The sequence below is a fragment of the Capra hircus genome, chromosome 11 (genome assembly GCF_001704415.2).
Source record: "Capra hircus breed San Clemente chromosome 11, ASM170441v1, whole genome shotgun sequence".
Classification (NCBI taxonomy): domain Eukaryota; kingdom Metazoa; phylum Chordata; class Mammalia; order Artiodactyla; family Bovidae; genus Capra; species Capra hircus.
This window is the reverse complement of record NC_030818.1, coordinates 3333701-3348666: the sequence shown is the minus strand read 5'-3', so window position 1 is coordinate 3348666 and position 14966 is coordinate 3333701. Positions and strand designations below refer to the sequence as shown.

The window sequence follows — 14966 nt, the reverse complement described above, 5'->3', positions numbered from 1 at the left end:
GCCTTCCGCGTAAACCAAGCTATTCAGCCCTCTTCCTCCACTTAACCTTCTTACTACACTATAGTTTCTTAATCTAATCTTACATTAATAAACAAACAAGTCTTTCCACGCCAACGCCGTCCACCCTTCGAGTTCCCTGGATCCACCGGGGCTGGACCCCGGCAGATGGCATCACCCTAATGGCAGAAAGTGAAGAGGAACTAAAGAGTCTCTTGATGAAGGTGAAAGAGGAGGGTGTAAAAGTTGGCTTAAAATTCAACAGTTAAAAAACTAAGATCATGGCATCCAGTCCCATTACTTCATGGCAAATAGATGGGGAAACAATGGAAACACTGGCAGGTTTTATTTTCTTGGGCTCCAAAATCACAGCAGATGGTGATTGCAACCATGAAATTAGAAGACACTTGTCCCTGGAAGAAAAACTATGACAAACCAAGACAGTGTATTAAAAAGCAAAGACATCATTTTTCAGCCAAAGGTCCATATAGTCAAAGCCATGGTTTTTTACAGTAGTCATGTATGGATGTAAGAGTTGGACCATAAAGGAGGCTGAGCACTGAAGAATTGATGCTTTCAATTTTTGGTGCTGGAGAAGACATCTGGGAGTCCCTTGGACAGCAAGGAGATCAAACCAGTCAATCCTAAAGGAAATCAACCCTGAATATTTACTGGAAGGAGTGATGCTGAAGCTGAAACTCCAATACTTTGGCCACTTGATGCAAAGAGCTGATTCACTGAAAATAATCTAATTCTGCGAAAGATTGAGGGCAGGAGGAGAAGGGAGTGACAGAGAATGAGATTGTTGGATGGTATCGCTGACTCAATGGACATGAGTTTGAGCAAACTCCAGGAGATGGTGAAGGACAGGGAAGCCTAGTATGCTGCAGTCCATGGGTTAGCAAAGAGCAGGACAGAACTGAGTGACTGAACAACAACAACACAGGTGCAAAGGGGAATGGAGACTAAATGCGCCTGGAGAGAGAAGATCAGAGAAACCAATTTTTTGACCGCACTGGGTCCTCGTCGCTGTTTGTGGGCTTCTCATTGTGGTGACATCTCTTGTTTCGGGGCATGAGCTCTACACTTGGAGGCTCAGGAGTTGTGGCTTGTGGGCTTAGTTGCTCTGCAGCATGTGGAATCTTTCCAGACCAGGGACTTAACCCTTGTCCCCTTCGTTGGCAGGTGGTTTCTTTACTACTGGAGCACCAGGGAAATCCCATAGCAACTGATTGGTCATGAAAACCACTCAGAATCGAGACCCACCGCTGACTTCACGCAAGCAGCCAGTTCACTCAGTCTCCCTGGAGCCTGTTTTTGGCCTACCTGCCGAAGGTCTTGGCACTCAAGTCCTTCAGGAAGGCTATGGTGCCCTGTCCTCTGGCATTGAAGGACACCGTGCAGACAGGACAGGGGATCTCCAAAGCCTGCTGAAGGAGAAGCTCCTTGGATTCTTCGGGAACGTCTCCCACCACGAAGTAGTAAATGGATTCAATCTGCAAAACAGTGGTGCCATCGGTTTACTTCCCTGACACACCCTATCCTTGAATCAGACTCATGGGCCATATAATCTCTATAAAACTGCCTCTTTAAAAAAATAGATGGGCAGAAAGAAGAGCAGCACTCTTCCGCATTGCTTGAGGATGCGTGGGGGCCAAAGTCAAGAAGTGAGATATTCAAGGCCTGGTGCCAGGAAGTCTCAGGCTCTACATGGAAAGGATATGACTGGCAGATTTGGAGAAAAGCTTCTTCTGAGCCCACAAATACGTTATGAGGTCAGGAGTGGCTATTTTCAAGTCCAGGAATGAAGAAGTATTGGCATAACACTGGGAGCAAGGAAGCTTATTAGCAATTCCCCATGTTGGTGCCAGAATTCTACAGTGCAAACTCAGGCATCCTCAGTCTGAGGCTGTGTGTGGGGAGGAGGGCATATTCCCAGCTGGTTCACCCTCTGGTCTCACCTCAGGGGACAGATACCTGGGGAGACACACACACACATCCCAAGCTTAAACCAGGGATCTGGGAGATGCATACCTCACCCAGAAAGGAGACAATGACAAAGTGGTCCCTGCTTAACTTAAAGACATCGACTCCATCCACAGGGCCCCAAGCAGTGGTCCTGCCCCACCCTTAACCACACTGCTCTAAGGGTCTCCTCTGCCACTATTGAGTTCCATAACCTTGGGAAAGTGGTGTAAGTTCAGTTTCTTCACTGTGAAAAGGAGTTTATGCAATTGGTTTCATGATAGAGCTGAAACATGATGACTTACACTTGCTCTTGTATATAAATCTCAGGAAGTAAAAAACCACAGGGAGGGCCAGGAACGCACATCATCTAAACCTAACCCCACCCAACACCTTAAGTGATTCTCTACTTATAACCTGGCCAGAACCTCCAGCACATGTGTTCTGTTGTAAGGGATAAACAGATGTCACCAGCCCTTCAGGATTCAGGAGCCTCTAATTACACATCCCCATCCCAGGTTAGCCGAAGGCAGATAGTCAGTTACTTCACCTCGACTTCAAAGCTGGGACTTAAGCCTACCTGACCCAGAGACAGGTGGGCAGAGGGTTAGCTCCCAGCTGCTTAGAATGCCCAGTCAGTGGCAGCAAAGGGGGGACAGTCTGTGCCTAAGGAGGCAGGTGGGGACAGGGTGGCAGGGGGTCAGGAGATGGCCAGACTGGGAGCTGAGCCCCGTTAACTGCAACCACACTCCTCCTTGAACTGGGTACAAAAAGTCCATCTGACCCCTCGCTCTCTCAGGCCCTTCATCACAAAGTCTCTGACTTTTAAAAGTACCTCATGGGAGGTAAAGATGAATCAATGTTGTCTATTTCCCCCAGTCAGTCACCTGAAAAGAACTAAAAACACTGACAGGAGGAAGAAAGTGTTCTTCAGATTCCTAATTAGACAACTAATACTGTTCTTCCAGAAAGCGCATTCTCTGTCACCCTCTTCACGGTGTTAGACGTCACTTTACATTGCTGTGGTTCAGTCTCTCAGTCGAGTCCGTCTCTTTGCCACTCCACGGACTGCAGCACCCCAGGCTCACATAAGACACCTGAAATAGGCTCCACTGAGCCACAGCTACTAGTCTTCTAGCTATGTTGGTGCCCACATTTAGCATGAGGACAGCTTCATCCCCTCATGGGATCTACAATCACACAAAGCTCAAGACAGGAAAACAGACACAGGGAGTATAGTCGAGGGTTTGGTACATCAACAGGAAAGTGGTGAGGACAAATATCTCTTATTGTTCTGTTGACAGCTTACGACACCCTGTATCTCTGCCTCGAGCAGTGCAAACATAGCTTCTTTGCTCTGGATATAACCCAAGAACCTGAAATCCCCACACAGAGATTTTTTTTCCCTCAGGATTTCATCAACTAGAAATTGCTATAGCGAGCAGTGAGTCAGGATTTGCTTTCGTTCATTAAGCAAGGCTATGGGGTTATTCACTATTCACTAAGGTTCTTGCTCAGCTTCTTAGTTGCCTATGTTTTCGGTTAACTCTCAGTTATCCGTGCTCCAGAGTTCTGGGGACAAGCTTTCCCAAAGAGCACTATCTTCACACTGCTTTTCTTTCTTTTTATAAAAGAAAATATTTACTTATTTGGCTGCACTGGGTCTTTGCTGTGGCATGTGGGATCTTTAGACGCAGCAGGTAGGGTCTAGTTCCCTGACCAGGGATCAAACCTGTACCTCCTGCATTGGAAGTGTGGAGTCTTAACAACTGGACCGCCAGGGAAATTTTTAATAGATTTGTTTTTTTAAGTCTTATCCTATTTATAGGGGGGTGGTGATGGTGTGTTTTTGACACACCACTTGGCATGCAGTATCTTCCCCAACCAGGGACTGAACCCATGTCCCCTGCAGTGGAAGCTCAGAGTCTTAATCACTGGATTGCCAGGGAAGTCACCATGCATGCTCTTCTTTACTCATTTTAAGGCATAGAGCATGGTATTTTTATATGTGAGGCAGTTGCATTTACTAACACTCTCCTCGGGACCACAGCCAGATACAAGTTCTGAGTGGAGAACACCAGTCTGAATACGTTCCGCATCTTTCACACCCCATAGTCTCTGCTCAAGAGTTTTCATGTGGCATTTGGTGGCCAATGCCAGGAAACTTCTTTCTTGGTACTTTCTCTTCCACAGAACTTCCCTGGAACTCACTATATTGTTATACATTTCCTGGGCTAGGGAAAAACCCCAGAGAAAGGAGGCATACAAACCAGAGGGACATAAAATAGAAAGGCAAGATCACCAGGAAATCTTGCTGTCAGGTCAGGTCGCCAGAGCCAGCTATGACCAGGGTAGCCAGGGGAACAAAGAAAGAGAACACCCGTGTGCACATGCACACACACATCCGAGAGCCGGGGAAATACTCCATTTCTTGAATGCTTATCATAGTGTCCAGACATTTGAAATTTTACAGATGTTAAAACAAACTTGAAAGGCCGAAGAACAAAGTAGCTTGTATTTTGTTCTTCTTTAATGGAAAACATGTGTTCCTGTGACTTTATAAAGATAAACAGTATGTTTCCAATTTCACACTATCAACCCTCAGTATCAATAAACAGTCTGGTGACCACTGAGGGCTCTCCTTTCAAGGTGCCTCACCCAAGAAATGACTTCTTAATACAATGGAGTAAAGCTTGAAATCTACAGAATCCCCATGCTTCCAGGGTAGAAGCAGAAATTAATTATGAATATTAATTAATATGGATCAATTAGTAAGGATTAAGCATCTGTATCCCAAGACAAAGCAGAAAGTTGAGGCTTAGAGCCCCGCTTAGAAAGTTGAGGCTGCCCTAAGGACCTCACCTGCTCAGAGTACTTCCTCTCTAGCCTGTCACTGTCCTTAATAGTCACTCACAGAAATACACACCCTAATGGCCAAAAGAGACAAACCACCACCATTTAATCACATCTTCCAGGTAAAGCTTTATTTCCCAAAGGTCCCTATCAAAAAATATATGTGAATGCATTAGCATCTGAAAACAGATGATGTACCAGCAGGGATACACTTCACCTTGGAAAGCACCTGATGGACCCATTTGTGAAGAAGAGGAACTGGAAAAGACTCAAAGCATGGATGTTGGGGAAACCCTATTTCCTCATCCTTGGGGTTCTATGAGGAGTCTTATAACTTCTCCTCTTATAAGAAAGAAAGGTGTTAGTCATTCACTCATGTCCAACCTTTTGCAACCCCATGGACTGTAGCCTGCTGGCTCCTCTGTCCATGGGATTCTCCAAGCCAGAACACTGGAGTGTGTTGCCATTCCCTTCTCCAGGGTATTTTCATGACCCAAGGATCAAACTTGGATCTCCTGCATTGCAGGTAGATTCTTTACCATCTGAGCCACCAGGGAAGAACCCATAAGAGCCCATAAGAGACATGTTTATCTAATTGTCAGGTGAGCAAAAGTGGAAAAGTGGAATTGAAGCATTAGAGATACACAATCAGGGCCTCACTGCCTTCCTTTCTTGATGCTCAGAGACTGAGCAGCACATGGTTCTCCCAGCAGCAGTTAAAGGAGGGTGTGCCTTGTGGCCCCAATCCCCTGCTGGCAGGGGGAGCCCAGCCAGGCTCGGGGAGCAGAGTCTGATTTGACTGATCCACCTCTGCACCACCAGATATGCTCTTTTGATCCCCATGTGGGGCCTGTCATCTATTTCTCAATTGGATCCAGATTCCAAGGCGAACAGGATTAAGACTTCTGGGGCTCCTGGATTCCAGGAGGCAGTGTCTGTGTGATGCAACGGGAAGGGCTCCGGCTCAGCTGCGAGGCAGTGTGAGGACACTGAGTGTGAAGGAATAAGCTTAAAGCCACTTTTGTGACCTGGGACCAGACACAGACGCACACTCACCACTTCATCCTTCCCCGCCTCCAGCAGAGCCTCCAGGCGGCTGGTGTGGCTTGAAGCCAGCTCAAAAGGCAACTTCTCAACCCAGCTGATGGCGGCAGCTATGGATGGTGCTGTCACAGGAACAGCGTTTTCCTGCCATTTCACAGGCTCTTGAGAAACCCTGAAAGGAATCACATGGGGCTGTCACCACGCAGTGGTCAAGGTAGCTGTCAGCCCTCAGTCTCAGAGCTACAAGCAACAAGACACCCAATGTCACTAGAAAGAAAATGTAGCTCCCAGACCTCTGAAAATTACTGAGAAAACAGGTGAGCTATTTAAGGCAGGTTTCCAAAGCACTATGACTTTCCATAAGCTGTACTGATTGGGAAAAACAACATTTATAGACGGGCTTCCCTGCTCAGTTGGTAAAGAATCCGCCTGCAATGCAGGAGACCCCAGTTCGATTCCTGGGTCGGGAAGATCTGCTGGAGAAGGGATAGGCTACCCACTCCAGTATTCTTGGGCTTCCCGTGTAGCTCAGCTGGTAAACCCAACCGCAATGCCGGAGACCTGGGTTCAATCTCTGGGTCAATGCCGGAGACCTGGGTTCGATCTCTGGGTTGGGAAGATCCCCTGGAGAAGGGATAGGCAACCCACTCCAGTATTCTTGGGCTTCTCTTGTGGCTCATCTGGTAAAGAATCCGCAGTGCGGGAGACCTGAGTTCGAACCCCGGGTTGGGAAGATCCCCTGGGGAAGGGGAAGGCTACCCACTACAGTATTCTGGCCTGGGTCGCAGAGTCAGACACACTGAGCGACTTTCACTTTCACTTTTCACTTTCGAGAATTAAGAAATCTCAAAAATTTGAATACTACCAAGTACATTAAAATTATTGAGGAAAGTGCACAGGGAACTATATTCAGTATCTTGTAATAATCTACAGTGGAAAAGAACCTAAAAAAGAATAGGTATAAATTTTTATAACTGAATTACTTTGCTATACTCCTGAAATTAACATAACACTGTAAATCTTACTTTGCTGTACTCCTGAAATTAACATAACACTGTAAATCAACTGTATTTCATAAAATTTTAATGTTGAAAACTTACTGAGGAAAGTTATTTTCATAAATAGGCAGGTTTAGTTGCAACTGTCTTCTATGAGTAGTAAGTTTATAAGCATTAAGATTTGCAAATCAGCAACAATTTTGTTACTCCACAACTTTATTTCTAATTCTTCTATTACATTGTTTTCATTGTTCTGAAAGATTCCTATCAGTTACCCTTTTTAGAATCAAAAACAGTATTGCTTTGAATTCATCAGAGTGTAAGTTTAAAATTCTTGAAACTTTTGATTAAATCATTTAATTTGGGACTGGAAATGTGATGGAAATCTGCCCCCCCACAATAAAAAACAACAGCTACTTGAGTTCGTCTCTGTGTTTATAATTAAATTAATTATATGAATCATACGGAGAAGGCAATGGCACCCCACTCCAGTACTTTTGCCTGGAAAATCCCATGGACGGAGGAGCCTGGTTGGCTGCAGTCCATGGGGTCGCTAGAGTTGGATACGACTGAGCGGCTTCCCTTTCACTTCTCACTTTCATGCATTGGAGAAGGAAATGGCAACCCACTCCAGTGTTCTTGCCTGGAGAATCCCAGGGATGGGGAAGCCTAGTGGGCTGCCATCTATGGGGTCGCACAGAGTCGGACATGACTGAAGCGACTTAGCAGCAGCAGCAGCATGAATCATATATGAATTTGTAATAGGAAGAATTATATGAATCCCAGACTAAATGAATCAGCCTGATTTGTCTCTCCTGGCCTATACTTCCAGAGGCCTAGGTTGCCTCACCTCGGTGTCTGTGTGGCCTCTGCATAGAGGATCTGGCTAGGTGGCATATATGCTATAGTACATATTTCCAAGAAAGCTGAGGCACTATAGACTTAATCTCTTAATTCCTTCAATAATTTATGTGTGATAGAAATAGGAACCTAGGATAAAACAAACACAATCAGGCAGTATCTTCGAAGGTGTCATCTGTTTTAGCTGAAAATATTTTACTTAGAAAAGAAAGACTCAGAAAAATGGCCTTCTCATCCAGGTATCTTTTCTCAAGAAGACAGAGCAACTGTTCCACAGGAGAAGTCAGCACTGAAGTCCAAATTCTCTTGAATCCAAGAATCTGTAAATAATTGATTGTGAAGACTCTGAAATAAGGGAACTTCTATAAAACCAGCCACCTGTTGTTCTGATTAAAAGAGAGGTCAGCTTACAGAGGAAATCAAGTTGAGCTGCAAACTCAGTCTGAAAAACAGTGAAAATTTGTGATGCTGAAATTCATCATCAAACCTAAAGTCTAAAGTGTGTGGAGGAATTGTATGGCCTTAAACATATATTCAATATAATAAATATCCTTATATTTTGACTTCGACACACACTGAAGAGAAGGCTGTTTTAAAATCTCTTCTAATGCCCTGCACAAAATAGATAAAAGTTTTTAATACGGACTCACTGTGGGGTTTTGCTGGAATGATAAAGTCTAAGAAATTACAAGCTTATAGCTCTTCCCTATCCACAGAACTAACTGTGTTAGTGATGCTAGTTAGCTCCAGATACATGAAAATTACTCATGAAGTTTCAGGGAAATACTCCTTTCCCATGGGAACTCACCATATGACATTGAACTTGGCTATGTGAGCCACTTGCTCCTGGAGGACCATGGTTAGAGCATCTCGGCACAGATTAAGCTCCTCCTCCAGCATGCCACCAAAATCCAGCACTATGGTGATGCACTGCTCCAAGATGACACCAAAGATCTGCCGGCTGTTGCTGGTGAGCCAGTCCATCCGCTGCTTGTAGCTCTCCACAGCTTGTGTTAAATGTTCCATATACTGAGAGATTAGCTCTGATTTGGCTGTCAGCTTAATGAGAATAAAATTAACAAAATAAAATAAATAGAAGCATACCAAAACAAGTCATTTTAAAAAATCATTTACTGGAGTATAGCTTTTTTTTTTTTTTTACAATGTTTTGTTGGTTTCAGGTGTACAGCAAAGTGAATAAGTTTTATATATATAAATATATATATATATCTCCACTCTTTTTTTAAAAGATTATTTTCTCATACAGGCCACTACAGAGTATTGAGTAGAGTTCCCTTTGCTATACAGAAATAGTTTTCTATTTTACATATGGTAGTGTGTATATGTCAGTCCCAATCTCCCAATTTATTCTCTCCATGTCCCAGTAACCATAAGTTTGTTTTCTACATCTGTGACTCTACTTTCATTTTGTAAACAAATACATGTGTATCTTTTTTTAAATGCCACATTAGGCAATATCTTACAATATTTGTCTTTTTGTGTCTGACTTAACGTCACTCAGTATGACAGTCTTTAGGTCCACCCATGTTGCAGTAAAGGGCATTGTTTTGTTCTTTTTCAGAGCTGAGTCAAAACAAGTCACGTGAACCCCAGTGCCACCAGGAACAATAGGGCCCACTGAGTTATGACTTTGCCATCAAGAACTGTATATTAATAACAGTTTCTTAGATGATCTTCCAAACCCCATACATTCCAGGAAGAAGTCTTCCAAACCTACAAATAAAAAATCCTTGGATAATTTCCCATAGAAGGAAACATGATGATGAGATCTATACAAAAATATAGCATTCTTTGGAAAAAAAAAGTTTCCAGATTGTGTTTAACCTTTCCAGTTACAGAATCATTTTTAATTCTAAAAATGCTCAGGGGTACTCTGAAGAAATTAGGTAAAAGAAAATAGAGATCAGCAAAGGCAGATGGAAAAAAAAAATTCCTAAAGAAGCCAGATAAAGATGAGCAAACAGTTGGTAGAAAGAAGGAAATTACAAAGATCAGAGCAGAAATAAATGAGATAGAGACTACAGAAACAATGGGAAATATCACTGAAACTAAGAGCTGATTCTTCAAAAAGATAAACAAAACTGACAAACCTCGAGCCAGACTCATAGAGAAAAAAAGAGAGGGTGCCCAAATCAATAAAATCCATGATGAAAAAGACAGAAATACAAAGGATCATGAAAGCTTGCCATGAACAATTATATACCAATAAAATGAACAGCATAAAAGAAAAGCACAAATCTTCCAGATGGAGCCAGGAAGAAATAGAAAACATGAACAGGCCAATTATCAGCAGTAAAACTGAATAAGTTAAAAAAAAAAAAAAACTCCCCTAAAACAAAAGTCTAGAACCAGATGGTTTCACAGGCGAAAATTTTACCAAATATTTAGAGAAGAGTTAACACTTATCCTTCTCTAACTATTTCCAAAAAAAATTACAAAGTCAGGAACACTTCCAGATTCATTCCACCAGGTCAGTATCACCCTGATATCAAAACCACAAAAAATAAAATTACAGGCCTGTCACTGATGGACATAGATGCAAAAATCTTCAGCAAAATATTGGCAAACCAAATTAAAAAATACGTTAGAAGGATCATACACCATGATCAAGTGGGATTTATCCCAGGGGTGAAGGATGGTTCAATAGCTGCAAATCAATAAATGTGATACATCACATTAACAAACTATAGAATAAAAAATCATGATCATCTCAATAGACGAAGAAAAATCTTTTTGTAAAATTTAACATCCATTTATGATTTTTTAAAAATTCCCCACAAAGTGGATATGGAGGGACCTTGACAATATAAAGGCCATATATGATAAACCTATAGCTAATACTCTACTTAATGGTGAAAAGCTGAAAGTATTTCCTCTAAGATCAGGAACAAGACATGGATACCTGCTCTTGTCACTTTAATTCAACATAGTATTGTAAGTTCTAGTCAGAGCATCAAGCAATCAGACCTAAAAAAATAAAAGGAATTCAATTTGGAAAGGAAGAAGTAAAATAATCACTGTATACAAACAACATGACACTATACATGGAAAATCTTAAAGACACCACCAAGAAAACTACTAGAGATCAGGAATGAATTCAGGACACAAAGTCAGTCCACAGAAATCTGTCACAGTTTTATATACTAACAATGAACTATCAGAAAGAGAAATTGAGAAAACAATCCCACTTACCATCACATCAAAAAGAATAAAATATCTAGGAATAAATCTAAAGAGATAAAAGACCTATACTCAGAAAAATATTAAGATATTAATAAAAGAAATTAAAGAAGACACATAGAACTGGAAAGGTATTCCATGTTCATTGATTGGAAGAATTAATGTGGTTAAAATGACCATGCTACACAAGATAATCTACATATTTAATGCCTCTGTATCAAAATACCAACGGCATTTTTCACAGAACTAGAACAAATAATTCTAAAATTTGTATGGAAACACAAAAGACCCAGAATAGCCAAAGCAATCTTAAGATAGAAGAACAGAGTTGGCGGTATCATGTTCCTTGACTTCAGACTATACTACAAAGCTACAGCAATCAAAACAGCGTATGGTACTGGCACAAAAACAGACACATAGATCAACGGAGCAAAACAGAGAGCCCAGAAATAATGGGCAATTAATCTATGACAAAGGAGGCAGGAATATACCGTGGGGAAAAGACACTCTATTCAACAAATGGTGCTAGGAAAACTAGACATCTACTTATAAAAGAATAAAATTAGAATATTCGCTCACACTGCATATAAAAATAACCTTAAAATGGATTAAAGAACAAAATGTAATACTGAAACCATAAAACTCCAAGAATAAAACATTGGCAGAACACTCTTTGATATAAATCATGGCAATATTTTTTGGATCTGTCTTCTAAGGCAAAAGAAACAAAAGCAAAAATAAACAAACAGGACCTAAATAAACTTAAATATTTTTCTCACAGCATACTAATCCACTGACAAAATGAAAATACAGTCTTCTGAATGGGAGAAAATATTTACAAATGATATAACTCATGAGGGGTTAATATCTAAAATAAACAGCCATTAAAAAGAATACATTTGAATCAGTTCTAATGAGGTAGATGAAACTGGAGCCAATTACACAGAGTGAAGTAAGCCAGAAAGAAAAACACCAATACAGTATACTAACACATATATATGGAATTTAGAAAGATGGTAAGGATAACCCCGTATGCGAGACAGCAAAAGAGACACAGATGTATAGAACAGTCTTTTGGATTCTGCGGGAGAGGGAGAGGGTGGGATGGTTTGGGAGAATAGCATTGAAACATGCATAATATCATATAAGAAATGAATCGCCATGCAGGATACAGGATGCTTGGGGCTGGTGCACTGGGATGACCCAGAGGGATGGTACAGGGAGGGAGGTGGGAGAGGGGTTCAGGATGGGGAACCCGTGTACACCTGTGGCGGATTCATGTTGATGTATGGCAAAACCAAAACAATACTGTAAAGTAATTAGCCTCCAATTAAAATAAATAAATTTAAATTAAAAAAAATAAAATAAACAGCTCACAACCCAATATTAAAAAAAAAAAAAAAACGATTGAGAAAATGGGCCAAAGATCTAAACAGACATTTTGCCACAGACAATACATGGATAATTAACAGGCACATAAAAAGATGCTCAACATCACCAATCATCAGAGAAATACGAATCAAAATCACAATGATATATCACTTCACACCAGTCAGAATGTCCGTCATCAGAAAGACCACAAATAACGAAGGATGGAAAAGGAACAGAGAAAAAGGAGACCTCGACACTGTTGGTGGGAACGTAATTGGTATATCCACTATGAAAAACAGTATGGAAGTGCTTCAAAACACTAAAAATACAACTGGCATATAATCTGGCAATTATCTTGAGTATATATCCAAAGAAAATGAAAACACTAATTTTGTGTGAGATACATGCAGCCCAATGTTTATTGCAACATACTATATATAAAATAGATAATTAATAAGAACTTACTATATAGCACAGGAAACTGGACTCAATAATCTGTAACAATCTATATGGGAAAAGAATCTGAAAAAGAATGAATATGTGTATATGTATAACTACATCACTTAGCTGTACACCTAAAACTAACACAATATTGTCAATCAACTATCTGCTGTTGTTCAGTCACTAAGTTGTGTCCAGACTCCGCAACTGCAGAGATTTCCTTTTTCTCTGTTCCCATGAACTGCACCATGCCAGGCTTCCCTGTCCTTCACTATCTCCTGGAGTTTGCTCAAACTCATGTCCATTGAGTCAGTGATGCTATCCAATAATATAAAAAGAATTAAATTTTTAAAAACTTGTATTCAACAAATCTAGATAAAATTCAGATATTCCAAAGAAAACTAGGTGGGGCGAGGAAGAAATTAGGTAGAAGAAAAGCGAGATCAGCAAAGCCAGATTGAAAAAAAAAATTCACTGAAACATCTGCCTAACTACAACATGCCAAAAACATTTCTGAAAATGCTTCTAAACATGCCAGCATATCTGCCTGGCGTCCTCTAAGGGGTGCCATCCCAGTGCCCATCCTCGTGCTCATGGCCTTTGTCCTGAGACCTCTTCTTGTTTCTCAGGCCGAGCTCCCCTGTACCTAGATCACTTGATCACCCAGAACCACCACCAACGCTTTAGGGGCTGCCCTTGAAAGGTGACACACAAATAAAGCATCATTCACAAGGTCAGGAACAATCACGCAAGGCCTTCCAGGGTGTTGGCAGGGGGCAGGAGATATACAAAATGAGAAAAAATGGTGTCCTATTCTGTGAAGAATCAAGTTTTTAAAGATATGCTATTAAAAAAGAAACCTTTCAACAATCCTCACAACACCTTAAGGAAGGTGTGTCTCCTGAACACACCATGTAATTCCATGTTTTCATGCCTTGGCTCATGCTCAGCACTCTGCTTTCAGCTCATTTCATTTTCACCCCCAACTCTGTGTCTCAAGCTTATTCCTGAAGCACAGGCGTCACTTCCTGCTGCTTTCCATGCTCCCTAAAGCAGCATTCCTCACCCCCTTGGCAGACTCCGCAGCACTTACTACAAGTCACTACCACAGCATGGAAACCAGGGTGGGACTGTGTCACAGGGGCCATGAAGGTGGAATTGAATGGCAAAGACAGACATGTTCGGTATTTCTGCATTGACTTTTGAGGTAATTCAGACAAAAAAATACATTTTGTACACCAAATTCAAAATTCCATGGATATTATTGTTTGTGTGTATGCTAAATCACTTCAGTAGGTCTAACTCTTTGCGAACCCATGGACTGCAGCCCGCCAGGCTCCTCTGTCCATGGGATTCTCCAGGCAAGAATACTGGAGTGGGTTGCCATTTCCTTCTCCTGGGGATCTTCCTGACCCAGGAACTGAACTCCCTCTCTTATGTCTCCTGCATTGGCAGTGGGTTCTTTACCACTAGTGGTACCTGGGAAGCCCTACTAAACAATATTATTGTTTAGGAAAAGGCTAAGTATGAGAGCAACGTATATTTTTCAAATACTAAGAAATAACAGTCCAAGTGGACTCTACATGGATGTACAGTGACATGAACAAGTATCCATGAAGCAACATGATGGGACGTGTGTCTCTGGAGCTCCCTGTGGTGGCCGGGGTGTGCACAGGGCCTGACATGTGGCGGGTGCAGGAATCTCATGTTGAATTGCTGGGAATGAAGGACTCCAGTACAAGGTGCCGCTCTCTCGATATACACTACTACCTGCATCAGTGGTCCTTTATTTTAGAGCACCTGTCAGGTAACAGCAGCCTGCTCTTGCCTCTCAGATGACCCCGTCATACTGTTTCTTCCCCTTTATTTTCCAGGTAAAAGAAAGTGTTGATATGCAAACGTCTTCACCTCTGGTCAGGTGCTTTCCACACTGATTCTAATGGGTCAAGTTCCTGGGCTGTGACTTTCACCACCCTCTACACTGTCAGAAGAAATCCTCCAGCACTGATAAGGCCCTGGCTTGGCTGCCTCTCTGTGTCAACCTCAGCAGCGTGTCCCTGGACCTGCCCATCGAGGGAACTCCAACTTACATTGTACACTCTGCCGTCTTCCGTCGTGTAGATCCGTGGAAACAGGCCGTTTGCGTACCGGGAAGCCACAAGTCTCCCCAGAGACACCACATAATCTGCATGTTTATAAAGAAAAGCAGTCAAAATGGTACAATATCAACACTTA

The 14966-nt window shown here is 41.9% G+C and overlaps 1 protein-coding gene across 1 annotated transcript in view; it reads right to left on the bottom strand.

The window, feature by feature from the left end:
* Positions 1–14966, bottom strand: part of VWA3B (von Willebrand factor A domain containing 3B) — a 187590-nt gene that overhangs the window by 152583 nt on the left and 20041 nt on the right. Inside the window, exons 3-6 of the mRNA XM_013967429.2 lie at positions 14822–14916; positions 8527–8777; positions 5872–6031; positions 1324–1493 (exon numbers count right to left, since the gene is read on the bottom strand). Of these exons, the coding sequence (XP_013822883.2) occupies positions 1324–1493; positions 5872–6031; positions 8527–8777; positions 14822–14916 (676 nt within the window). The remainder of the gene's footprint in view (positions 1–1323; positions 1494–5871; positions 6032–8526; positions 8778–14821; positions 14917–14966) is intronic.